Consider the following 27,585-nt stretch of genomic DNA (forward strand, 5'->3'; position numbering starts at 1 on the left):
CACTTTAAGTCTGGTCCTTGCTGATTCCTTACACCCACAGCTCCTCCAGAGACACTGCCAAGCGGTGGCAAAGTTCTTACAGACAGCCACAAGACTTTAAGGATTTAAACCCTTTAGCAATGAACTCTGTGGTCTATATGCCGACAAAGGTTGTCACGTGCGTGAGAAAAGCTTGCAGAACACGAGGCCACTTTTTGACCCCTGATTCAACGGCACAGAGGAAAATCCTGAAGACGTGTGACGCCTTGGGACAACGTGTGGGAACCTCTCGCCACCCGACAGACACGCTCATCGCTGCTGGGGCGCGTTTGCAAGAAAGCACTTACTGAAGGCCAACCACGTTTGTCTCAGGTGCAGATAGACGCGGACGTCTGTCTGGAAGCCCAGGTCCTTCAGAGAGACGTCAGACCCGGCTTGTCCTTTCAGCGCTGCGTATTCCATGTAGCAATGGAAGATCCCTGGCAAGAGAAGGCAACCGTCAGACAGGACAGGAAGACCCGGAGCCTGCTTGTTCTCTCTCCCGTCCTCAATGTGTGCCGATGGATTCTCCACATTATTTTCATTTTTGAATGTTTTTAGTTCAAGAATAGCACCCAAGCCCTAAAATTCTTGGTCTTGTGCTATATGATGTCTAGTCTGGATCGAAGCTTGGCTTATGCTCCCATCAGAGCCCTCTGGATTTTAGAAGAAGTAATGCTACAGAACAGATTATCTGGTTTCATTGGATCAAGGTTTAGCTACAAAATTTAATTATGAAATTAAGATGTACTTTAAGGACATCAGGACTAATATATCAAGATGTCCTACACTATGGTTCTGAAAAGGGAGTAGTTGTGCTCTATCTCCGTGTTCAAGAAAAATGTATTTAGGGAACAAGTTGAAAGAAATTTTAAAAATTAGAATGAGATCTCTTTTAAAAAAAGCAGTAGTTGCTTTTCTCAGCAAATATAGCACTTGGGAGCATATTCAAACAGAAAGAATGTTCTTAAGAATATTTGGAAAACAGATTAAAATAAGAACAAATTTGGCGCGCTTTTTCAAGAGCGGTTAATAGCTACTGCTTTTAAAACTGGCATTCTAACACTGATTATAAAACTTCTGAGGGCCATTTAGGTCAACCTCTAACAAGCAGGGTAATTATGGAGTCCTGTAATATCAGATACATGGAATACAGGTCAAATGGTGGTGTTTCCAAAGGAGGCCATTTGACTCCTACATACTTCTGGAAAAAGAAGCATATTGCTGCTCCTCTTGAGCACCTCGAGCCTTCTAAGATGAAGGGAGTTTGTCAAGTCAACTGCTGCGTATTGGCTGTGGGGCCTCAGGGGGCCACGGATGACACTCGCTTGGTGCCGGACAATACTCTGTTGAACCCTGCATGTTACATGGCACCGGGGAGGATCGCTGGGCTCAACAGCTCTCAGCACCATTCTCTCCATTCCTATTTTTAATACATGCTTAATTTTTAATAGAGCTGGTTGCAGAATCATTTCCTTGAATTACATGAGCAACACTAAGTTTAAACTAATTTATTAGTACATGCTCGTTTCTTTTTAGCTATCAATATTTATTATATTAATCAATATTATTCTGTACCCTAATTTTGGGTGCTTTTCTTAAGTGTTTTGGTTCACTCTTATGCTTTTCATTTGAGCAATAAATACATATCAACATCTCTAATTCTCAATATTGCCAAGTCTGTGTATATTACGGTTGTCAGCCTCCAGGTAGACGGGGAACTTCCCAAAATTGCAGCTCTTTTCCTGACTACAGAGACCAGTGTTCCCCTGGAGAAGATGGACTCTGTTGCATTGTAACCCACCCACCCCCACCCCCACCCCCACCCCCACAGTCCCTGCCTTCCCCAGGCTCCATCTCCAACCTAGATCTGGCAATCCAATGCCCCACCCTCGCTAGTGAAGCCTGGAGCCATCAACAGATAAGACAGATCTTTCTTCAAACCTGAAAAAAGAATCTGAAATCTTTTTTAAAAGGAGGGTTCATCCCTCCACCCAATAACAGAAGGCACCTGTAGCTTTAAGAAATGAATGCCCGGGGCAGTGCTAGGAAACCACTATAAATCCTAGATAAAATAAAATTTCCCAACCCATCTGTGAAGGAAAAACTTTCTTGAGTCCACAGAGAAAACCAGTTGCTCAAACTGTAGAAGCCTTAGAGATTAAACAGAGGTAGAATCCCATAATAGTTTCATTGCAGCAACCCTGTTCTAGCACCCATGGTTAATGTAAAGACAGAAAGGCAAAAAGCATCTCACCTGAAAGGAGGAAACACGGGAACATTGTAGATCCTCCCTGAGGGAACACCAGGTTCTGCGGGGCCTACACCCAAGATCTGGCTTAACCCAACTCACCATATCCAAGGACGAGGATCACAAGGACAATCATCACCCAGACCATGATGCCCGCCAGAAACCGAAGCAGGACAATAAAGATGAGGCTGACCACCATGGAAATCACCAGACCTCTGTGGATGGAAGACAAGAGGGCAGTCCATAACTCTTGCAGAACTATGTGCCAGTAAGTGACCCACATTCAGGGTTTTTTAAAATACATAAATAACTGGGATGAGGAGGGGAAGGGATCCTCAAAAAAGACCAAAAAGGGGAAAGAGAACAGAGACCAATCAGACATATTACGTTGTCTGTTGTGAATTAGCCCTTCTGTTTTCAGGTAACAGTATATTTAAATAAATACGCAAATAATGGGCTGCTGTTTACGTCTTTCCCATCTTGTAAAACTCTCTCATCTGAGTTGAGTTGTCGCCTTATCAAGGAATGTTCACAAACACACAAACTTCTCTAGGAGAATGTATGCTAGAAAACACACGGGCAAGTGAATGCTGATAAACACTACATGTGGAGAGAAGGAACTAGAAGTTCAGCTTGTACTGAGTAGAAAAAGATCACCCTGGGCCAAAGGAGGCCAGCCGCTGATGAGTGCCCCCCACCCCCCGTTCTGACAGCACAAGCCCTGCTTTCCCCCCTTAAGGGAGTTTTAAACTGTCGGACGCCATCTGTTGTTTTCTGTAATGTAATATAATGTTGTAATTGAACGTTGTATTTTAACGGGAAGGGGTATTAAGATGTATGGAGTTTATTTATATATTTAATTGTATTTGTATAATTATGTTGTGAACTGCCCTAAGCCCTTCGGGGGAGGGCGGTATACAAATTTAATAAACAACAACAACAACCCAGGACACCACACCACGATGTTTAAAAGGCATACTGTTGATGGGACGGTTTGTCCCGGTCATCTACATTTTACCCCAGCAAGCTGGAACTAATTTTACCAACCTCAGAAGGATAGAAGGTGGAGTCAACCTTGAGCCGGCTACCTGAACACATTACCTTCTGTTGGGGTTGTGAGCAGAGCTTTGCAGGACTGCAGCTCACCACCCTGGGCCACAAAGCTCTTGAACTTTAACAGAGCATTAATAGTACAAACCATACGGTCTCCTGTAATACCATTTTCATTGCTTACGTTTAGGTGAGAAGAGAATACAACAGAAAACATGAATCTTCATTATGCACATAAATAGGGCCTCCTAACGAAGATTCTGTATAAACACCAGTCTGCCCAGTGTCTTCCACTCACTGGACAGGAAAATGAAGTCCAGGTGACTTTCTGAGAATGTTACTTTAAAGGTGTTGGACGGGAGCCTGCTGCCGCAGAGCAGCCTGAATATTTCTTCCAAGCCACGTCAGCACCAGCACCATCTCTACAAGCCAGGCAAGCACAGTTCCAGGCAAGCAACATCTGTCCCAGACCCAACACTCTACATTCTTGAGGGTGAAATCTCCTACCATCTCCAATCTGTCTTCTCCCACCCCCAGAGAGGTCTTCTTGACGTTAAGAGTTTGACAAATGAGAAATAAACCCCTTTCCTCAGCTTGAGGTCCTCCTATTGAAGACGCTTTCAGAGGTCCATGAAAGTCACCTCCACACATCTTTCTGCCTTTGTCATCTTCCCCAGGAGTTCGCAGTAGCCTCCCTCGGGGTCTGCTTCCAGCCACACAGGCGACACACCAGGATAGCCTCCATCCCCTTGTGGGCCCATGATCCTTTCTCAGACACTTGGCCCCTACGATACTTTCTTCAGTGGGCCCTGCGGCTCACAGAGATCCCTAAATATACAGCTGTGGCAAAATCTTCATGCTTACAGGAGCCATGGGCCTAGTTAACAAAACAATGGCTTAATACAGAGGACATTATGGTCAACAAGAACAGAAGCATCTGAAGTAACAGCTGTTCAGCTGATCTTAACAGACCAGGTGATCGGGAGCAACAACCGCAGAAGGCCATTGCGTTCACATCCTACATGTGAGCTCCCGAAGGCACCTGGTGGGCCACTGCGAGTAGCAGAGAGCTGGACTAGATGGACTTTGGTCTGATCCAGCTGGCTTGTTCTTATGTTCTTACGTTCTTATGATCTGTCTCAGTCTATTCCAGATGCTTTGTCAGTAAGGGGGAAACACTTCATGCCAGGGGTCACTCCGAAAATTTGAGAGGGGAGAGAAACAGAAAGTGCTAACAAGCGTCCCTGTATCTGCCTGCATGCACACACAAATACAGACACACACACACAGTCGCACCAAATTCCTAAGTTCCATGTTGTTTAACTTCTATGAAGCCTTTAAAGTGGTTAAATGAAAATTGTTGGACTTAAGAGTTTCAAAATTTAATGCTAGTGGCTAGAAGAACACGTTCTCCGATTAGCCTGTGGATCCTGGTCCAGCGAGGAAGTATGGCAATGTATCTTTGTCTCTTGCCAAATCCTAAGCAAAGTTGAGCCTTGGCGATGTGTTGCCTTCGGCTCTTCTGACTGGAAGATACAGGAGCATTGATCGAACCCAAAGATTTCACCCTTGTAATAATGGTGGTGTGAAAACGCTTGTGCACTTTGTTTGAATGCCCTAGGCTTGAAAAGATCAGGTTGAAATATAAAGACTCAATTTTGACAAATTGCTTTCCGTTGCTGGGCTATGACAGGATACTTTACTTGCTGAATAGTACTGATTTGACATTTTGTGAGACAGTTGCAAGTTTTCTGCTTGAAATTATGAAAGCTTAATTTTGTTTTGTTCATCTGTTGTTTGCACTGTCATTGTACTGTAGTCTCATCGTAATTTATGGCAATAAAGGTTTATTACAGTTAAAGGTTCCATGTTGTTCTGCCTTCAGGGGGGGGAAAACCAGGCATCTTCTCATTCCACACCTCACCTGGAGCATTGAGCTCTCTACTCACATTATTATCCAGTACCAGGAAACAGTGTAGTCTTCAAAGATCTTCATAGCCACTTGTCGGGCCTCCAGAACCACATTTGCTTTTCTGGAAGTGAAAGCAACAAGAAATAAGAAGCCAGGAAGATGGGCGCACTTTCTCATCAGCGCTCAGTGGATCACAAGGACAACCCGAGCTCGGAGTCACTCCCTGTTTCCCCCTCTTTGAGCCCTCTTGGCAGAGGCTGCACACACTGGAGTCTTTTGTCTGAGATGGCGCTGCCAACTAGAGAAGGCGTTGTTCCTCACGGCCACACAGAAGGATTAAAACACAGCCTCTGCCCCACCTGCATTGTTGTCCAGCTTCCTTTCAACAACAGCATTCAGAACTGTTTCAACACAGAGCCTGTTTTACTGTGGCCCAAACTCAAGTCCAAACTTGGCATAAAATTAGGCCGGGCACAACTGTCTATTACTTGAATTGATGCAGTTCACTACTCGCTCCTTGTTCAAATAGTTCAAATAGTGTAGCATCTCTTCTGTGGTTTTTGCCCTTGATGTCTGACTGGATATCAAGAGTTTATCAAGAGTCAGAGGGGCAGGACCTGTCTAATCGAGTGTCGTACGGTTCCAGTTTATCAACCTGTTCTTCAGTATTTACAAGAGGCCACTGAATGAGAGTATCTGGAGCTCACCCAGTTCTACATGTCCTTATCTAAGCCTCCACATATGGGCGTATCTTGGCTCTAAACTAGTGCCTTGAGGCTGTGGTCCAGTGGCTACAGCACAAGCTAAATTCAGACAAGACAGACGTAACGCTGGTCAGAAAGGGACTGGATCCGCTTGTAGTGAATGGAAGGCAGCTGGCACTTGAAGGTCAGGTTAGAAGCTCGGGGGTCCTCACAGACTCAGCCTTGCAGTTTGAAAATTAGGTTGACAAGCTGCATCTGGTTCGCCAACTCTCTCTTCTCTTACACTCAGTCAACCTGACTACTCCAGTCCACACTTCCATAGCAGCACAGTTTGACTACTGAATCATGCTCTAGTTGTGCCTCCCTTGACGACAACACATAAACGGCAACTGATTCAGAATGCAGCAGCCCAATTCGCAGCTGGCCGGGGGGAACATACCTTGCCTATTTAAAATAGGCATAAGAACTGCCCACTTATTTCTGAGCTCCATCCATGGCTATGACCGTGCCCCCGAGGGCCCAGGTGCCCGAGGGACCGTCTTTCTGCATAGATCCCAGCCAAGCGCATCTTCCAATGGTTCCTCCGCTGAAGGTGGCTCGCGGGGGCCCTGGGTTTTTTGCAGGGGGGGGTGGGGATACCATTTTTAGAAATCTTGAGAAAGTACTCTATGGCCGTTTTGTTTGTAAGGACTTTCAATGGGGTTAAGCTGAAAGGCATGGTCTTGGAGAGGAAAGGCAGATAGGGTTTTATGGTACAGAGGAACCTCGGTTTTCTTTGGTAATCCGTCCGAAAAGAATCAATGAAAACCAAAACCGATGAAAACCGAGGCAAACTTTTCCATAGGAATCGATGTAAATCCAATTAATCCGTTCTAGGCACTCCAAAAAACGTACCAAAAACACATTTTTTGGTGAATAAACATAGCGCTTAATGGGGTGCTGTGTGGTTTCCGGGCTGTATGGCCGTGTTCTAGCAGCATTCTCTCCTGACGTTTCGCCTGCATCTGTGGCTGGCATCTTCAGAGGATCTGAAGATGCCAGCCACAGATGCAGGCAAAACGTCAGGAGAGAATGCTGCTAGAACACGGCCATACAGCCTGGAAACCACACAGCACCCCAGTGATTCCGGCCGTGAAAGCCTTCGACAATATATAGTGCTTAATGCTGAAATCAGTAACAAACAATAACACTAGGACCAGCTTCAGAGCCAGTGGACCAATGTCGCACCAAGAAAGCTTATGTCAAAGAGGTCTGTTTCTGACACCTATTTAAGATTTGTTTGAAATGGGGCAAGACATTGTCATTAAACAAGTTGCAGACACGGCCTGCAACAGCTTTGTCCGGGTGATTTTTCTCCACAAACCCCTGCACCTTACTGCAAATTGATGAAAATCAGAACCGAAGGCAATGAAAACCAAGGTTCCACTTTAATTGGTGTGTTTTTAGATTTGGAACCTTTGAGCCTCATGGGAAGGGTGTATAAATAACTTAACAAGAACAAAGATATGCATGCATACCACATTCAGGACTGAGCAGAGCTGACCAAATCCAGAGAAAAATGCATGCCAGCAAAGTTGATGGTTTGTGCAGAACAATTAAGGTAGAAGATTCTCAGGCTGCCAAGTATGACTAGGGCTACTATCTTCCCATAGATGTCTATTGTTATAAGATATATATATTTTAGTGACATTCCAACAGCACAGTTATTTGGCTGATAGGAGGGTATGAGAGGGTAAAAATGGCCTTATGAGTTTTTAACTAGGGGAACTTTATTTCCAAAGTCTGAATGCAAGAAGAATGGCACAACAAACAGGATACGGCATAACACGTAGAGAGAGCACTGCTCAGACACTACATGAGCAGAGTGAAAATTGGGACAAGAATTGGGCTGATTGCAACTACCAAAGCAGCTTTGGAAGCAAGGCCCAAGAAGAAGTTTGAACACCCATGGGAATGTCACACGGAATGTGGCTGTCAGGGGGACAGTATCTAGCGATTAAGATACATTCCTAACCCAAAGTAACTGCTACAAGATATACGCAATTACCTCGCTACAATATACATGTAACCAGTCCGCTATATGTTATCACTGCTATTCTGGGACATTCTTTCCTTGATCTTTGCTTTATGGCTTCATACACCGTGTAGATAACTAGGCTTTCTCCTGACACTTTGGTCTCATGGGGAACTGTGTTGTCAGTCTCATGGGAAACTGGGGGTAGGATGCTAGGTGGCTTTATCTCTGTCTATCATCGACCTTGGGGCGCCTCTGCTCCAAACTAACTCTTTCTCACATTCCCTGAGGAAAAGGGAGGGGAGATCAACGTTGTAATAAAACAGGTAGCACAAGCCAGGTTCCCCACAACTGGCTTGGCCGAGCTGGGCGCTTCAGTGCAGATCAATAAACGCTGCTGATCAACAGTACTGAGCCTATTTATCAGTTCCAGGGTCGAGACCTAACAGTGGCAAATGTGCTACAATTTCATTGGCTATTAGGCTATGGGGGGCACGCAATCAGTTTCTAGCTTTTTTGGTTACATATTAAAGCCAACAGAAGAGAAGGTATTTTTTCCTAAAAAATTAGAAGAAGTCTGAATGGACCTTCTCAACCCATGTGCCAGCCCTTCACCCACAAACCCCCCCTCTCTCTTGCTCCTCGGCAGCTTTTGGCCCCCTGACATCCCAACTTCTCCCATCTGTGACACCACCCCCACCCCCACCCCCACCCCCACCCCAAAAAAAACCCACTGGAATGCACAGTCTACAGACATGGACGAAAACCAGCACCAACCAGGTAATAAGAACAATGCAAAAACAGATCAATCTAATTCCAATAGCTGAATTTGGCCTTTTTGTGTTCACAAACTCCATACAAATAGCAATTCCTGACCTGAATGGAAAACAGCAATTCCTGACCACTCTTGACAGCTCTCAGAAGCTAAGCAGGGTCAGCTCTGCTCAGTGCTTGAATGGGAGACCCCCAAGGAAGTCCAGTTGCTACACAGAGGCAGGCAATGGCAAACCACCTATTTGTTCTTGCTTTGAATGCTCCAAGGGGTTGTCCTAAGTCAGCATTTCCAACCACCCTCACAGCCACACAAAGAAAGAGACTTACTTGGCCCCTTCCACAAGATCTGTCACATTCCTTTTGTGTCCACGTCCGTCATCAAAGGTAGTTTCATTTCCAACCATGATGACCCCTTTCTTAGAATTAATTGCAGGCAAACATCTGCGGGCCACTGAAAGGAGAAGAAGACATAACATCCAGCAGCAGCAGCAGCAGCAGCAGCAGCAGCAGCAGCAGCAGCAGCAGCAGCTGATCTTTAAGTATACGAAGGGCTGTCACTTAGAGGAGGGCAGGGAACTGTTCCTATTGGCAGAAGGGGACAGGATTCACAATAATGGGTTTAAATTATGGGTGGAAAGGTACCAGCTGGACATCCAGGAATTTTTTTTTTTTTACAATAAGATATTTAAGATACTGATCTTTTTTTGAAGCTTGTGGGCTGGGCAGGAATCCCAAAGAGTAAGACTAGGGGGAGAAAGAACCACTGGAATCCGTCCTGTGAACAGGGTGCAAGACTGCACCCAGCACAAAGTCTATGCATAGCTGCTGCTTGGGCAAAGTCAGAAAGAGAACGTGCGTCGCAGCAGGATACATTGCAATTTTTGAGATACCCAAGAAATAGCAAATCAAAGCTCCAAATGTGCCTCCCCCCACCATACACGCCCCATTTTGTTTCCCAGCCAGACTTACAGGGCTTGCTGGGAGTGATCATGGCCGGGCACTCTCCATCTCTCAGAACTTCAGGGGGGCTCTGTGGCCAGAGAAGGAGGGAGAGTTTAATTGCAGGGAAGGGAGAGGCATCAGGTGGAACGTCAGTGCCATCCCAAACAGTATCACACCCACCGAAGACCACCGACTCCAACACCCAAAGGGGCGTAATCGCACAACACAATTCCAGCAGAACATCTCAGCTAGTTCCTGCCACGCCCACTCTTTTAGACCAGTTACCTTGTTCAGACTTTTAAATCCTGGGACACAAAATTGCTTGTAGTATTCTGAGTTCTCTTTCTGGGTCGAGGCCTGCAGGTAAGTGAGGTACCGATCTGGGCACTTTTGGACACAAATCTGGAGGAACCAAGAACATGAAATTTATTTATTGGGTTTCACTGGGTTTATACGCCACTTTTTCCCTCGCAAGCTCAGGATGGCTTCCAAGCTATCAAGCATCTACTCCAAAAACATAAAATTATAACTGTATGACCAATTAAAAATTGGTGAATAATATCAATTTATTTTAATCCAATTCAAGGCCTTTATTGGCATCTAAGCTATAATTACATAATATACAAAAAATTAAATATACAGAGATTTAAAATAAATAAAAGACATACAATACAATACTGCATGGAGTTAAAGAGAAAAGAGTTAATACATCTTAACACAATTGGTCATGCTGGCAGGGGCTGATGGGAATTGTAGTCCATGAACATCTGGAGTGCCATCGGTTCGCCACCACTGCCTTAGCCCAAGATTTTCAAAAATCGCCAGTCTGGAGATTCTTTTTAAAAATCCTGGTGTGACACTGGTTGTGCCATCTAAAAACCAATCAGGAGCAGGAGCAGTTTATTCTTCCCACCCATCCGGCTGATCTCCCCGACTGACGTTCATTCAAGCTGCCACTCAAAAACAGAAGCCACTCAGAATGTGGGATACTGGGCAAGCTCACAGGTGCTTGCAGCTGCCACTCAAAAGCAACAGCCAATCAGAACAACCATTCAGTCGATTTTCCTCAGCACAAGCTTTATTTTGAACCAATTAGCAGACCCATTCACTCATTTTATCCCTCTGACAGCAAAATCTTATTTTAGACCATTAAAAACAGAGAGCAATTTCTTCCATTCCCACAGCACATACATAAAAACACCAATCGGGGGCAGACCAAGTGTATTGTTCCTGCCCAGCTGGCTGATCTCCCCGACTGACGTTCATTCAAGCTGCCACTCAAAAACAGAAGCCACTCAGAACGTGGGACACTGGGCATGCTTAGAAAAACTTCCGAAGCAGATACAGAAGTCCAGGTTGCGCGGAGCAAACTGGAGCATTACTAACTCTGCCCCTGGGCACAAGCGGGGAACCATACGTACACAGAAACCAGGATAAAATAGCCCAGGTATATATGATCTCAGCTCAACCCCGGTGTAATTGAGACGTGCAAAAATGGCCCAAGTAAATAACCTGACAATTAAATACAGCAGAGTGGAAGAGAAGAGGGAGGCCACAGGATAGCTTAACTGTAGCTGCCACAGCCACAGACCTAGTGAAAAACTCTGTCTAGCCGGCCCTGTGGAATTGCATTAGGTTTCACAGGGCCTGGATCTCACTGGACGGAGCATTCCAGCAAGTATGGGTAAGATCCAAAAGCACCCTGGGCCTGGTGGAAGCCAGCCAAACAGCTTTCAGGCCAAGGACCACCAGTTGTTTGTTTGTTGCTGAGCTCCACTTATCTAATCTAGTAGGTATCAAATAAGATCAATTCCCAGTTGGGTGGGGTGGTTCTTCGGGACTGCCGGATATATTTAGACAGGACTCTTTTCACACTCACAGTGGCCTTTTCCGAATGAAGCGCCTTCATTTTTCTTTAGCTTGCCTCTGCTGTGCACCTGCTTTTTTTGTTGATTTAGCACATTGGTGTGCTGCCCCTCCAGACGCATGCTCAAGTTAGCCAACAATGCAAACGGAAAAAATTGTACTGTGCCATCTCAACATCAAACTATCAGAGAAGCTGGTCATAAAAACATCGGACAAACAATAGAGGCCTACAATGTGGTCATCACACACACTGGTCTCGCCAAGCATCGCAAACCCGAGTCTGATCTTGACAAGCTGAATAAGTGAAGCGGATGTCACCAAGACTTCTTTGAATGTGGAAATGCTGCCCTCATCCCCCCAGACACACAGGAGAGCTGGCCAACATCAGCAAGACAGTCATATTTTGGATTTCAATTCACCTGTTCACACGAGCATAGGGGCTCTTCACATGGGACAGTCTGTTGCAGAAACATTCACTGTGCTTTATATAATGCTTTATTTATATTGTAAGCTGCCTTGTGTTCCACCAGAGAGAAAGACAGCTAACAAATATTTAGAAATAAATAAATAAATTTGCAGTCAGGCAGCATTCAGGGCAAGCACGATTTTTGAGATTAACCAACAGATGCCAAACTCTTGAATATGTGACCAATTTGAAGGTAACATCAGGGGCTGGGCCCGGGGCAAAACCTCACCTGTGTGGTGGGACACTGGAACTCCAGCAGCACTGAAGGGCTGGCACATTTCATGATGTTGAAGTAGAACAAGTAACGTTTGTTCCTGAAAAGGGGAGAGGATACATAAAAACCATCAATCAAGCATATGGTTTTCCACCAGTGGATGGATTCAGAGGAGTCTGAAATGGTGCGTCAGCCATTTCAGGAGCAGGTACTCTTCACTCAGCTGAAGGTTAATGACACCATTTGAATCAGTACATGCTCCTGAACCACGCGACACGGATCAGACCAGCAGGACAGCCAACTAGTTTCCTTCGAGTGATCACGGACTGCACAACGCTTGGCTCATTTTTAAAATGGAAGATCCTGAAGCTCAGGTCTTCTGGAAACCCACAACCCGGTCACGAGAAAAGGCCTTTGGCAGAGGCCAACACTGTTATTCCAGTAAGCCTCAGGCCATTCACTCGGAATCCCAGTTGTGATGTCCCACCTCTCGCCCCAATAGGGACCCAAAGAAGCTTGCGCCACTTGTTACCCGCAGCAGGCAGTCTCCACTTTGGTTGGTGGGATTAGCTGGAGAGAGGCGCCGGGGGGGGGGGGGGGGGGGGGATCAGTTACCTCAACATACCAAGAGGACAGTCCTGGGGGAAAACCCTTCAATGAGTCAGGCAGTTGCATAATTAAAATTTAGGTTTTATTAAAGGACAAAAATGGTAAAACAAGAAATATGTCTTAAGAAATTATTAGAAGCACACAAAAGCACACAAAAGCTGACTAAGAGAAAACAGAGGAGGTTGGAAAGAATTTCGGGGGGAGTGACAGTCAGCAGTCTGCAGGGGACGTCCAGAGAAAGCAGCTCTGCAGAGGAAAACCACCAGAGTTTCCAGGAGTGAAAGGAAGAGTCCACACAGAAGTAGGAGTGCACGCTTTGATCCAGAGTGAACACACTGCGAATGGACCGATATCTATACCCCAAAATGGGCCCCAAGGCAGCATGAGGTGAGCTGGCAGAAAAGCAAGAGAGACAGAGAGAGCACACTGATGGCTTTTCCGGGGTCCTGAGACAGGAGAGGCTGATGAGTCGTCAGGCCCCAAGAGAAAGCCTGGGCTATTCTCCCAAATACTGGCTGATGGTTGGGCTGGGGGCAGATGGGGATCCCAGAGGCATCCATTTTGTGGGGAGCAGCATCCTGCTCTTATGCCAGCCCTTGTGACACCCCTTAGCGCAGTGGTTCTCAACCTTCCTAACGCCACGACCCTTTAATACAGTTCCTCCTGTTGTGGTGACCCCCAACCCTAACATTTATCCATTTTACAGATGGAGAACACTGATGCAGAGAGTCTTAGGCGACCCGTGAAAGGGTCGTTCGACCCCCAAAAGGGTCCTGACCCCCAGGTTGAGAACCACTGCCTTAGCGGGAGGAGGGGTTCGACTTCTTACACCACTTCTTCTCCTCTGCTTTATCTTCAAATGACCACTGAGGTAGGTGAGTGGGATTCGTGCCTGATTTCCCCAGACCCTAATCTGACATTTTAATCAGTATCAACACTGCTATTCAGGTCTGTTCAATGAGGCCTTTTCTCCAAAAAGCCTTCTTAGGATTGCACTGCATTATACCTCTGCTGACTCTCTTTCCGTATCACCTTCACCAACACAGTCAGGTCAGGGACGGAAAACAATCCACCCCGTGTGCAGACGGTAGCAGCTTATTCTGTTCTCTGGCCATTGAGGCTAATCAATTTTGAGTGGAAGGGCTTACAAAACTGAATCCTGATCCTAAAAAAAAAAAAAATCCCATTCTCTCATTCCCCTCCCCTTCAAATCTGGTCCAACATGAGCCAGGGCTCTGAGGAATATTGGGGTTACAGCAGGTGCTAAGAAACCTCGCCCCAGGACCCCCTGAAGTGTACCAGGACATGTGACTCATGTGTGGCTGCCCATTGGCACATGAAGCATTAAGAGATCAATGTTCCAAAAGAACAAGATGTCAAGAAATGAAAACAATTTACAAGCTGTAACACTAAACATTCTAGACAGTCTTCTGCTACAGTGAGGGTAGGGATATAAATTCATTTCTTTCTTGCAGATCGGTGAAAGCTATTTTTTCTGAGGACATCAGAGTCCCTTTTGAAAGTAAGTAGAATAGGAGTCAAATCCATGCATTTTGGATATGTTAGAAATGAAATGAAATGCTTGGAGAAAAAGGAGCATATTATACTCATATGTGGATAGAATGTAAACTGGTGAAAAAGTTTTGGGAAAATATAATGAAATATGTAGAACACTTAGTAAAAGTAAAAATTGACATAAATAATGAATTATTAATTGTGGGGATAATGGATGATAAAAGAGTGAATAGAAGTATTGAACCAATGTATACAATAATGATAAGAGCAGCACACGCAGTGTTGGCGCTGGGCTGGAAAGATGATAAAAAATGGACAGTGTCAAAATGGTTGGAATACATATGGGAACAAATACAGTTAGAGATTTTCGAGAGACTGACAAAAAATAAACTATGGGGAGAAAAGATGGAAGATATAATGAAATTATGGACAGTGTATGAAACATGGATGGAAGAAGCCGGATTTAACAAAGAAATGCGGAATAAGAGAATAAGAAGAATGAATCTCCTACTGCTTGCATAAAACAATTAATAGAAAGGGGGGAGGGGGGGAAATGAAAAAATGTATAGATGAAAATGAAGAGATTGAATGTAACAAATGCATAATTATTCTATACAATAAAAATCTATTAAAAAAAAGAAAAGAAATGCTATAATTAATGTGTATTTTCAAAACAGACACCATCCGAAGCCACTGACACGCCAGCAAGTGGCCAGCTCGTGGCTCTCTGATATTGCACTCAGGACTCTCTGCATTATTACTATAGGGGTATTTTGCACTGTTTATGTCACCACTAACACAAGACTTTATGCCTACTTTGATTTAGATGGAGTCCCTAAACTGGCACAAGGGATTGCAATTTGGGCCAGAAACTTGATTCAAAGCATTTTGCCTTGTATCACTAGTTTAGTGATACAAAGCTTGAAATTATCCAGTTGTGCTGACAGCCAGCTGCTTTGGTGCAATAAGAGCTACTAGAACTGCAGCCCATTTTAAGTTAGTATAAAATGGGCTCGAGAAGGGGGGGAGGGAGGGAGGGAGGGAGGGGAGGGCAGGGGACCGCCCTCTCCTTTTCCCTCTCTGCTCCAGGAGAACAGCCCATATTGTTTGGGGCGGGGGAGGCTCCTGGGTTAGAACAGGTTGGTGGGGATGGGATGGGATGCCATGAGTCCTGCACACCCACTGGCTGGGGGTTTGTTGTCGGCCATTCCATCCCTCAGGCAATTATGTATAAAGATTGTTTATGCTCTGTTCCACACACGCACACCTCACTCTTTTCATGTGACAGAATCCATTCCCACAAAGTCAGTTTGCTGTGGGGGCGGGGAGGAACCTGGCAAGGGAAAGGTCAGATCTGCATGCACACGCCTTCTGGAGAAATGTTAGCGTCTCAGCTCTGATGCTTGCTAAGAGGCAAGATTGTGGGGAGCCAGGCCTGGGTGGGCATGTGCTTGGCATTCAGCACTGCGCATGACTGAGCACAGGAAAAGGACAGCCAGACAGCTCACCTGGGCTGATCAGTAATCCCAGAAGCATAGATGCATTAGCCTGATGCAGCTCAAATAATGGCTTCTCAATGCTAAGATGGAAGGGAGTGTCCTGTCCTGCTGTAGACGCCCTGGATAGTTCCAGAAGGCCAAACATACTTTTTCTTAATGACTTAACATCACGGATAAGGCAAGACAGGCTGAGCCTCAGGTTGGCCCCCCCCCCCTCCCCACAGCAGAACAGGCTGCTTCCCTTTCTACATCCAGAAGACAGTAGAAGAAGAGTTTGAAGAAGAGTTTGGATTTATACCCCCCCCCCTTTCTCTCCCGTAGGAGACTCAAAGGGGCTCACAATCTCCTTGCCCTTCCCCCCTTACAACAAACACCCTGTGAGGTGGGTGGGGCTGAGAGAGCTCAGAAGAGCGGTGACTAGCCCAAGGTCACCCAGCTGGCGTGTGTGGGAGTGCACAGGCTAATCTGAATTCCCCAGGTAAGCCTCCACAGCTCAGGCGGCAGAGCGGAGAATCAAACCCGGTCCCTCTAGATCAGGGGTAGGGAACTTGCGGCTCTCCAGATGTTCAGGAACTACAATTCCCATCAGCCTCTGTCAGCATGGCCAATTGGCCATGCTGGTAGGGGCTGATGGGAATTGTAGTTCCTGAACATCTGGAGAGCCGCAGGTTCCCTACCCCTGCTCCAGATACACGAGCTCTTAACCTCCTTCGCCCCAAGACAGAACTGGGGAGAAATGAGGGAGGCTGCACAAGATCACTTTCCGATACTTACTCATTAGGAGTTCCTTTCTGGCCACAGAACTGCCCACGACTGTCTGTCGGGTAGATCACTTTACGGGGGTCTCCTTGGGTCCATGCTGAAGAAGGGAAAGAGAAACACAGGATTTTATTAAGTACTCCCCTGCCCCTAGATACTGACTTACCAACCAGTTTGCCAAGCAACTGCACTGAACCGTTAATATATTAATTTTATTCCAATTATTTTACTCACATTAATAGCCATCCCTTTAAATCCAGGCAATTTACAGCAGTATCCTGACCTGTATAGCCCTGAGCTAGCCTGTTCTTGGCAGATCTCAGAAGCTAAGCAGGGGCAGCCATGGTTAGTATTTAGACAAACAACCTCCAAGGAATACCAGGGTCATGTAATTGGTTGACTGATCACACTCAAAGGGTCCTCATCAATGGCTCATCTTCATCCTGAACAGAAGTGACAAGTGGGGTGCCAAAGGGTTCTGTCCTGGGCCCAGTGCTATTCAATATTTTTATCCATGACTTGGATGATGAACACCAAATTAGGAGGGGTAGCTAATACCCCAGAGGACAGAATTCAAAATGACCTGGACAGATTAGAGAGCTGGGCCAAAACAAACAAAATGAATTTCAACAAAGATAAATGTAAGATTCTACACTGAAGCAGAAAAAGGATGGGTGACACCTGAAGGAGGAGGAGGAGTACCGGTAGTTTGGATTTATACCCCCCCCCCTTTCTCTCCTGCAGGAGACTCAAAGGGGCTGACAATCTCCTTGCCCTTCCCCCCTCACAACAAACACCCTGGGAGGTGGGCAGGGCTGAGAGAGCTCCGAGAAGCTGTGACTAGCCCAAGGACACCCAGCTGGCCTGTGTGGGAGTGCACAGGCTAATCTGAATTCACCAGATAAGCCTCCACAACTCAGCCGGCAGAGCTGGGAATCAAACCCGGTTCCTCCAGATTAGAATGCACCTGCTCTTAACCACTATGCCACTGCTGCTCTCCAACAGTACATGTCTGGGAGTCTTATCAGACTATAAACTGAACATGAGTCAGCAGTGTGATGCAATGGCCAAGAAAGCCAATGCGATTTTGGACTATATCAATAGTATGGTGACTAGATTGAGGGGTGTAATTGTACCTCTCTATTCTGCATTGATTAGACCTTGCCTAGAGTACTGTGTTCAGTTCTGGGCACCACAATTCAAGAAGGATATTGACAAGCTGTAAGGGGGCCAGAGGAGGGCAACCAAAATGGTAAAAAGTCTGGAGTCCATGCCCTATGAAGATAGGAAGCTGTGGATGTTTACTCTGGAGAAGCGAAGGTCAAGGGGGGACATGATAGCTATGTTTAAATATTTGAAGGGATGTCATGTCGAAGAGGGAGCAAGCTTGTTTTCTGCTGCCTCAGAGACTAGCACACAGAGTAATGGATTCAAGGTGAAGGAAAAGAGATTCCACCTAAACATTAGGAAGAACTTCCTGACCATCAGGGCTGTTTGACAGTGGAATTCACTGCCTCGGAGAATGGTGGAGTCTCCTTCTTTGGAGGTTTTTAAACAAAGACTGGATCAGCATATGTCAGGAGTGCTTTGTGTGTTCCTGCATTGCAGGGGGTTGGACTTGATGGCCCTTGTGGTCTCTTCCAACTCTATCGCTCATTCCGCACATGCAGAATAATGCACTTTCAAACTGCTTTCAGTGCTCTTTGAAGCTGTGCGGAATGGCAAAATCCACTTGCAAACAGTTGTGAAAGTGGTTTGAAAATGCATTATTTTGCGTGTGCGGAAGGGGCCTATGATTCTATGATTCTATTCTATGAAATATTTGAAGGGATGTCGTGTCGAAGAGGGAGAAATCCGGTTTCCTGCTGCCTCAGAGACTAGGACACGGATTCAAGGTGCAGGCAAAGAAATTCCACCTCAACATTAGGAAGAGCTTCCTGATGGTCAGGGCTGTTCGACAGTGGAATTCACTGCCTCAGATAGTGGTGGAGTCTCCTTCTTTGGAGGTTTTTAAACAGAGACTGGATGAGCATGTGTCGGGAGTGCTTTGATTGTGTGTTCCTGCATTGCAGGGGGTTGGACTTGATGGCCCTTGGGGATCTCTTTCAACTCTATGACGCAGAGGCAGGCAATGGCAAACCACCTCCAAATGTGTCTTGCCTTGAAAACCACATGGTCACCATAAGTTAATGTGACTTGATAGCACACACAGCAACAGAAACAACAGCAAATACCTTTAATTGCATTAAAGAGAAACATTTAAAAGAAGAAACAAATACAAAAGAAATGTGGTGTGCACTAATTCAGGTTCCTTTGCACAACTTATGCTAAAAAATTCAGCCACTTTCATTGTAATTTCAGGGTTCTTATCTGATGGGAGAAATGTGGTTTCTTTTCCATCTGGACAGTGCATTTCTTGCAACAGCAGCAAAATGTGTTGGACTTGCCTGCCATTGCCTCTTGGACAATACAATAATATATGTTTGATGGTTTTGGGTACCTTTATGTGACACAGACATATACTGTCTTCATATGGAATTTGCCTGTGTCTGCCAGTTTTCATTGCACAGGGCAAAATAGTCCATCTTGCTGGCATAAAGTTGGTGGGTTGAAATTGTAAGGATGCAAAATAGTGAGTGAGAGGTCCTTGTGAGGGTATCCAACTCCCAGTACAGAGAATTCAGGCTCTTGGTCACGTTAATGACTCAGGCCAAGAAGGATAATAGTTTACTAACTTCACGCCCTGCTAGCAAGTCACATCTAGAGCCATAAACTTGGAAAGACCTACGTGATAGAAGGAAAACAATTTCTTTAGGACAGGAAGGTTATGCCAAGGTGGGGAGGAAGCAAGACAGAGTTATTTAAACACAGGACACCAGGAAGAAGATTCCTCACTTCCACCTCCCATCTCCTTGGAAGAACATCAGCTACGATGGATCAAGTTTCATCTAAAGGCTCCATCTTGTCCAAACAGGAGGGACCATTGAGATAAGACATGAAAGGTAAAGATGACCATCAATTTGATGAGCCTGAACAAGCATCATTAGGCTAACAAACGGGCAGAGTTTTGGGGACTACAAGTTTTTGCTGTTCAGAATGAAATGCTTGAACAGAACCTCAGGAATCTTTTACTCCATTTATGAAATCTTTGGTAAATGCTGAGTGCTCTAAGCCTGATCTCTGGGAACGGCCTGTCTGAAGTGTGGCAATGAGGAAGGGCAGAGAAGAAGTTCCCACCTGTGAGCACCTCAAAATTGGGACCCTGCCATAGTCCCCCACAAACACTCTTGCTTGTGGGAGTGTAGCGGGAGGAGTGGCAACTCAGCAGCGCCTCCAACTGGCAATGCAGACATATGACCCTGTCTAGCAGAAGATTCAGAGTCACTGTGGGGAGGGGGTTACCCAGTTTGTTTTTGATACCCCTGGAGAATGAAGGGGAGGGGAAGAATTGCCAGGCAGAGACTTAGGACACTGTGGATTTTTCTGACCTTATGGGGACCCATTAAAAAGAAGGGCCTCTACCCAAGGATTATTTCACATGTAGTGGAAATGTCCTAAATCCTCAAGTGACTTCCACTGTGATAGTTGCAGAGGGTAGCAATGTTGGACTGTGGCAGAACAGTAAGATTTGATTCCAGCATCACCTTAGAGACCAATGAAACACGCCCATTGGGGAATCAGCTTTTCAGAGTCCAAGTGGGCAGAGAAAGCTTTGACTCTTGAAAGGTGATAGCCCGAAAAATGTATTGTCGACTCAAATATGGCTTCTGCTATGTTGTCCAAAGATCTTGACTTCAAAGCTGCCCTCACTCTAGGAGCAGCAGTGGCGTAGTGGTTAAGAGCAGGTGCATTCTAATCTGGAGGAACCGGGTTTGATTCCCAGCTCTGCCGTTTGAGCTGTGGAGGCTTCTCTGGGGAATTCAGATTAGCCTGTGCACTCCCACACAGGCCAGCTGGGTGACCTTGGGCTAGTCACAGCTTCTCGGAGCTTTCTCAGCCCCACCTACCTCACAGGGTGTTTGTTGTGAGGGGGGAAGGGCAAGGAGATTGTCAGCCCCTTTGAGTCTCCTGCAGGAGAGAAAGGGGGGATAAAAATCCAACTCTTCTTCTTCTTAAAAAAAAGGGTGGCTACTTTATATACAGCAACAGTTGCAAGTCTTGTACTAGCCAAGGTGTGTAGGGTGTGTGTGTGTGTGTGTAAGTAACAAGTCACAACTGACATGACAACCCCATAGGATTTTCAACGCAAGAGACATTCAGAGATGGTTTGCCGTTGCCGGTCTCTGTGTGAGCTGAGAAAGTTCAGAGAGAACTGTGACTGGCCTGGGGAAATCCAACAGGCTTCACATGGAGGAGCGGGGAAACAAACCCAATTCTCCAGATTAGAGTCTGACGCTCTACCTCACGCTGGCTCATTAGCAAAGGTAAAGAATGCTAAAATAATTCCTGCAAGAAGACTGTTTGTCAACAAAGTTAAAGCTTTTTGTTTAAATATTAAATGACCTCCCCTGCAAAAGAGTTCAGATTCCTCTAGTGCAGATGTAATTTGGCAAAACATTGTCAAACACATGGAATCAACCTTGTAAGGTTTCTTCCCCCCTTTATTTCACATGCATACATGCGTGGGTGGGTGGGTGGGTGTGTATAATGGTTAGACAGGCTTGAGAGTCTGTTCCTTCAAAGGGAGAGCTATGGAAGGAGAACTCAGGGGATATTTGGGTTCCTTCACACGCTACCCCACCCTGCCCAGCACTGCCCCTGCATTCTTGCTAAAGTCCCTTTTCTCCACCCGAACCTACAGCACCCTGAATCCACAGCAAATGGCTGTTTCGTGATACCAATGAAGTGAATGCCAGGATACGTACCTACCACTCCCACAGCTACGTAGCCCACAACAGCAACCAGGAGCAGGACACAGCAGATGATGTCTGTGCAGCCCCTGAAGAATGGGAGACGCACTGAATTAGACCAGCTACAAAATATGCAGGCCGACCCCCAACACACTCCAAGCTTTTTGCAAAACCCCTGAGTCTTTCTCCTAAGAACGAAGGGCACGATTCACTGAACACCTCTCCTGAGCAAGCACTGATTTTTTAAAAAAGAGCCACAGAATGCTTGCAGCGTGTTTCAACAGGGTTTGCCTTGGAGACGCGTCCAGAGGATGGTGTCCTGCGGACATCAGAATACAGGATCCGGCCCCACAACCCGGTGCACCAAATGACAGGTTTATTCTTGGTCAGAGTTAAGTGACGCGAGAGTCATGCATTTTATGTTGAGTGGCAAAGCAAAGCAGTGGTGAGACTGCCAGATAATCAAAGCAGCAGAAAGTAAAACCCCCAACTCCTCACAAGGAAGATTCTCCGTTTCCCCAGCCTGCCCCCCTGCAAATGTGGATGGGTGCCAGGGCCCACACCAGAATTGTGTGCGCACTTTCCCCCAGAGCCTGCCATTTCCCCACAGCCGTGTCAGACAAGGGCTTTTTTGTTTGCAACACAGCATTGTAACAACCTGTTGCCACAGCCTGCTCATTCGGCTGAATTCCAGGCTCTGACTTAAAGCAACAGCCTCTAGCTCTTTCCGCTGAAGAGATCATGGTGACAAATCATTCTGATGTCACGACACAATAACGATTACTGATTTCTAAGCCCCCCAAAACTGCCCAGCATCAGAGGGCAGGTGGGAGAGGAAAGGTGACCGAGGCAAGGAAAATGGAGATCACCTGGGCATGGCTTTCCAAAAATGTGCACATTCTTATCAGATCAACAGGTCTTTGCTTATAAACATGCATACCGAGGAATTTCCCCAGGCAAGCGGAAATCTTCCCCCTCTCGGCAGATTGTCCTGTTCTGCACATTTACAATTGGCAAGGGATCCCATCGTACGCTACTTGAGGGTATAATGACCCTTAAATTATAATCAAGCAATGAAATATCTTTTGTACAACAATGCATATAGGCGGACAGTTTTTTGGCAGCTTTCTCTGAGGAAGTGAAAAAGTGTCAGGCCGGAGCCAAGGTCACACCTGCACACCTGCTGTCCTCTGCAGCCTGAGGGCCCTTGCTGTTTTCTACTGCTGCAACAATTGAAGTATGCAAACCTCCTCCCTCCGCACATTTCCTGGAGAAGGGAACGAGCTCCATCGCTGTCCTTGGGCTGAACACAGAGCAATACTCTCTTCACACTCTCCTCTTCTTACGCAGGCCATTGGCCATTGTGGGAACCGGCAGGAGGGAGGGGGAGCACCCGAATGGGGAACGTTTGGAGATATATACCTGCGGCAAAAGCTTGAACACCAGCTCTGGCTTTTTGCAGCTAAGGTCCTGACCCAGTTCAGTAAATCTCTTGAGCCATTCCTGAGTCTCAATTATTGACTGGAGTAACAGATCCTCACAAAAAGAAAGCAGACATGTTTCTAGGCAGCAAGGGGAGGATCCCTCAGACCCCGGGGCAGGGAGGAGGCCACAAAAAATACCCTCCCCCCCCACACACACACACAAGAGCCTTTGCAATGGGCCGAGGTGATCCCAGGATGCGCACCACAGCCTCACTCAGATTTCATTTCACTGTTTGGGTTCTCCAGTCATGGAATTGGCATTTATATTAATTCAGCCCCATTCACATAATTGATCTTCAATAGAGGGACGTGGGGCACCCCTGCCTGGCCATAGACTGCCCTAGATTTTGCCCCCCTTCCAACTGCAGAAAACCACTATTCCAAAGCAACTTAAATCCTTTCCCAACAGGTTGATCTTACCTGTCATAAATGGGGCCTTTGAAAGTCGGGTCATATTTGTGGGGTGTCCCTAGAAAAGAAGGAAAAGAATATACCGAGTCACATATCTGTGCAACTTTCTGGATTTTCATTATCATGCCCACACCATGCAGTTCTCAGAGGCAAACTCTACAGGAGCACGGGAGATCATGCTGGTGGATCGTGTCGTTTGGGTCCTTCTTCCAAGCTGTACTTGGAGCTGAGAAACAGCTTTGCAAAAGCGATTAAGCATCCTTTGGATGGGCTGGACACAGGCGCCACCAGTGTTTTTCTTAAGCACTGTTAACAGCTGCAACTGCGTGACAGGCAGAAATTAAACAAGGAAAGTACACCTGCTGAATTCCTGGCTGCGGTAGAGCTTTAAAGACACAAAGCAAGCTCCAAGTTCCTGCTAGTCCAGAAAGTGACACGTGCACATAGGGAGGGCAGCGTGATAATGTGGAAAGGAAAGATGGGCTGCTACAGTAGTTCTGCAGAAAGCAACACAATTGACGGGGGGGGGGGAGGAGGAGGGGGGAGGGAGGGAATTGTTACCGCGCTGCTCAGAATAACACTTTCCGTTCCAGAGGTATCCCGCTCTCGGCAGCGCCCAGGAACCCAAGCAAGACCCGACAAGGCTTGGATAAATAAAAGTGATTTATTGAGATGCTGACCTAAGTGTCAGCACCTCCCTTCCGCACAAACACTGCGCTGCCTAGCAGCCTTGCAACCCCTTAAGTACACTTTCTCCCGTCGGGGGCCCGGGGGGACCAAAGACAGCCCACCACCATTCATTAACAAAATTCAAAACAACCAATCCTTCATTTGCAACCTGCAGGAACCAATCCGTGTCCGATAGGCATCCCCTTCTCAAGTTTCGCGCCAGAGCTAGGGTTTAGGCGATGACGCGGTTCAATTCTCGGATCGGGGACACACAAAGGTTTTCTCCAGGTGTCCGGGGTCAGGAAGCAAAGAGCGATGACGTGGAGTCCCCTTATCTGCCTGCTGACGCAGATTAGGCAGGGCAAGGCGCTTCACCGAGGTGCTCTCTTTGTCCGCGTGCATCTGTGAGACTTTACACGTGAATGGGATAAGGGTTCCGGGTGGGGCAGAGATGGCTCTCTGCCTTGGGCCAAGGAGGTTCCATACAATCACAAATACAGGGAAACTTACAAATCCTATTTCTACCCAATACAAACCAGTTTCTACCCAATAAATACAAAACGGAATAAATCCCTCCAATCAGCTTTAATTCAGACATAGTCCAGGAGCGGGACTCTCTCCTGGTTCGCTTATCATTTCGGGCTTTCATGCCATAGGCCATCATGGTACATGGATGCCCAGACAATTACACAACCCGGAGAATTAGGGAGGGGCCCTGGAAGCACCGGGTAATCCAGAGACGTGAGGAGCATAAGAGGACCTGCGCAGACAGCGGGGAGTTTCGGGACCTTCTAAGAACATACCATACACATACAAAACAGAGCATCAAAGTAAACCTATAAATCAGGGAAATCATACACGTAAACCCAACTAAAGAAGGAACAAAAGGGGTAGTCCAGGCACTTCTTAAAACGTTCCAGTGTGGGAGAGCACTTCAAGTTATTCCCGTGCAGCAGACCTAAAGAGCTGAGTTGTGTGACACAGCGGAAGAGCAGAAACGCCAGGAGCCAGGGATGGAAATCTCGATATGAGGGATCAGTAGTAAGAAAACGAGGAGTCCGTTTCAAACACAGCCGGATCTCGACTTTAGGAGACAGTTAGGCGCATCATAGCTTTCGGCAAGGCATCGAGGCTCCAAACGCGACACGCGACACGCATCGCTTCCATCCAGGGAGTCCGGCTTATGTTTCTGTAGAGTCCTCCAGCGTTCCTGTAGAGGCCGACTCGGGGGTGCCGGGATCACTGCACACCTGGAATGATGAATGAAGGTCTAAACGTCAGCGGAGGCAGCTCCCCCCCTTGGTGGTACTTCTGGATTGCCAGGTGGCCGTCAACAGGCATGTACGCACCGCCTTCACATCTTGGCAATAGAAGTAGAGTCAATGGCATCTTTCGCCAGAGCTCCTCATCACCAGAGGCGAGCAGCTTGTCGATCCCAGGTCGCCACCTTCGGCGACATCCCAGCGCAGCCGAGCATGGACGCAGGGATTCGGCTTGTCCAAGAACTATTGCCGCTGGAGCTCCAGGTCAGGTTCCAGTAAACCCGAGACCACCAAAAGTCCCACAGTTTGTAAGGAAATGTAAAGTGCCTTGGAGTTCCCCCCCCCCCCCCCTCTCCCCTATGTAACTTGCTAAAATGGTCTTCAAGCATAGGAAAAACACTAAACATTTGATAGAATCCTCAATTTTCAGGCAGGAAACATACACAATTTACTAATGCCTCATTCTAGTAAGGGTAAAACGGTGCCTATGCACTCCAAGAAGGGAGGGGAGGTGTCAAGATCGAGGCAGAAGTTACAAAGGCAAAAGGGCAAATAGCCAACGAGTGAGTGAGGCAGCTTCAGCTACATAAGCGTGGAGTAGCAGGTTCCACGTGTTCTGGACCTACCCACCAACTCCAATGGCAGAGGACAGAATCAAAACCCAGAGGGAGCACTCTACACAGAGGATGGATTTTTTAACAGAAGGGGACATTAGGAATGCTGCACAGGAGACCTATGCCACAATAAAGTAGGAGCCATAATGCAAGTGATGATCACACCAACTCATCAGCTTGCGCACCCCCCTCCGCTCCACAAGTGTCAATGCTTTCACTGCAGGGAAGGTCCTGTTTGAAAAAGCAGGGTCTGTAAAGACCCTGTCCAAAATATAATAGCCAAAAAATAAACGCGAGAAAACCTGAGCACCCGGGTGACAAAAATGGGTCTAGATGGCTGGCGTGAGCCTTCCAAATGTCTAGCAAAACAAGCATACACCCAAGCAAGAGAAGTGAACATATAAGTGGGCTCCGTCCCCTTTGGTCCCTTCGGTATTAGCCCTGAAACCGACCTCCGTCCCCATTAGGCAGCGCTTTCAGTGGCAGCTGTTGTAATATTCCTGAAGCATATTGTGGGATATGCAGAACTCTGTTTAGATTTGGTTGAGCCTTAACTTCTGCCCTATTAACAAGGGAGGCTCTATTTTGGAAGAAGCTGGGAGGCTGGAGGCGCCGGATTTTGACAAATCCAAACACGTGTCCCAGGCCCTTGAGATCTCTCTTCCTATCAGGGGACTCACAGCCACTGGTCCCTTGTGTCACAAAAGATTTAGCTGAGGTTCCGAAACTGAAACTCTGCACGTGCTCTGAGGCTGTAACATCTATTAAAGTGGTGCAGGGAAAAAAATTGACTGGTTGGATCTGAGATATTGCATCCATTTTAAATATGGTCTGGATTCTCTTACCCCCCCTCTGGAGGCAATATCTCAGAGACGACCCAATGGCCCGGGAACACCAGGCCACGAAACGCAAAAATCCCAAAAAACCAGGGAACGCAACAGAAGCAAGGGGGGCAGAAAAAGGACGGGGAGCCAGACCACCCACGGGCACACGCCAGGCCAGGGAGAGCGGCAAGCCGACCCAGACCATGAGGGCGAAAAGGAAAGGCTGCCGTCGGGCAGGCAGGAAAACAGGACCTGAATGGACCGCCAGAACGGGGGCAGTGGGGGCCGGAAAAACAGAGGCACTGTCCCATACACTAAGATCCACCACTCCGGCTGTCCTCGCTACATACGAAAATGGGACTCGGGAACACAGGACAGAGCAGGGAGGCTTGGTAACCTCAAGTGTGGAGTCAGAGAGCGGATCGACAGTAGCAGGGGAGACAGGGCCAGCCCAAGACAACGGGAGGGACGGGGCTGAAGTCAAAACAGGCTGGGAATTCCACACATGCTCAGAGGCTACCGTCCCGCACGAAGCAAGCATACAGTGGATAAACCATCACTCGCCGTGCATTTCTGAATGGAGCGGGTGTAAGTATGGGGACATGACATCATTCCCAAACTCAAAGGGTGATGGCGAGGCAGAGCCGCATAGCCCGACACACCGTTTGAGCCGAGAACGCATGGTCCGATGCTTTCTCCAGCTTGAAAGTGGGTGGCACTCCAGAGTCATGCAGACGCCGGGCGGGGGGGGCACATCGGGAGTAGGAGAGCAGGTCACTTGCAGTCCGGAGGAACTGATGGTCAGTGACAGGGGTTGAGGCAGCCAGAGCAGAGTAGTCAGGCCGAGGGCTGGAAATTCCCTCCAAATTCAGGTCCCA

General features: G+C 47.0%; 1 protein-coding gene across 3 annotated transcripts in view; it reads right to left on the reverse strand.

Moving 5' to 3' along the window:
• The window catches only part of SLC44A2 (solute carrier family 44 member 2), an 84,960-nt gene that overhangs the window by 33,540 nt on the left and 23,835 nt on the right, over positions 1–27,585 (reverse strand). For all 3 annotated transcript variants that reach the window (XM_048502845.1, XM_048502843.1, XM_048502844.1), the window contains exons 2-11: positions 23,348–23,396; positions 21,459–21,532; positions 16,609–16,693; positions 12,227–12,311; positions 9,951–10,067; positions 9,693–9,753; positions 9,051–9,174; positions 5,269–5,352; positions 2,372–2,484; positions 327–458 (exon numbers count right to left, since the gene is read on the reverse strand). In XM_048502845.1, coding sequence (XP_048358802.1) covers positions 327–458; positions 2,372–2,484; positions 5,269–5,352; positions 9,051–9,174; positions 9,693–9,753; positions 9,951–10,067; positions 12,227–12,311; positions 16,609–16,693; positions 21,459–21,532; positions 23,348–23,396 — 924 coding nt within the window. The remainder of the gene's footprint in view (positions 1–326; positions 459–2,371; positions 2,485–5,268; positions 5,353–9,050; positions 9,175–9,692; positions 9,754–9,950; positions 10,068–12,226; positions 12,312–16,608; positions 16,694–21,458; positions 21,533–23,347; positions 23,397–27,585) is intronic.

This window comes from Sphaerodactylus townsendi, linkage group LG07 (genome assembly GCF_021028975.2).
Source record: "Sphaerodactylus townsendi isolate TG3544 linkage group LG07, MPM_Stown_v2.3, whole genome shotgun sequence".
Lineage (NCBI taxonomy): Eukaryota > Metazoa > Chordata > Lepidosauria > Squamata > Sphaerodactylidae > Sphaerodactylus > Sphaerodactylus townsendi.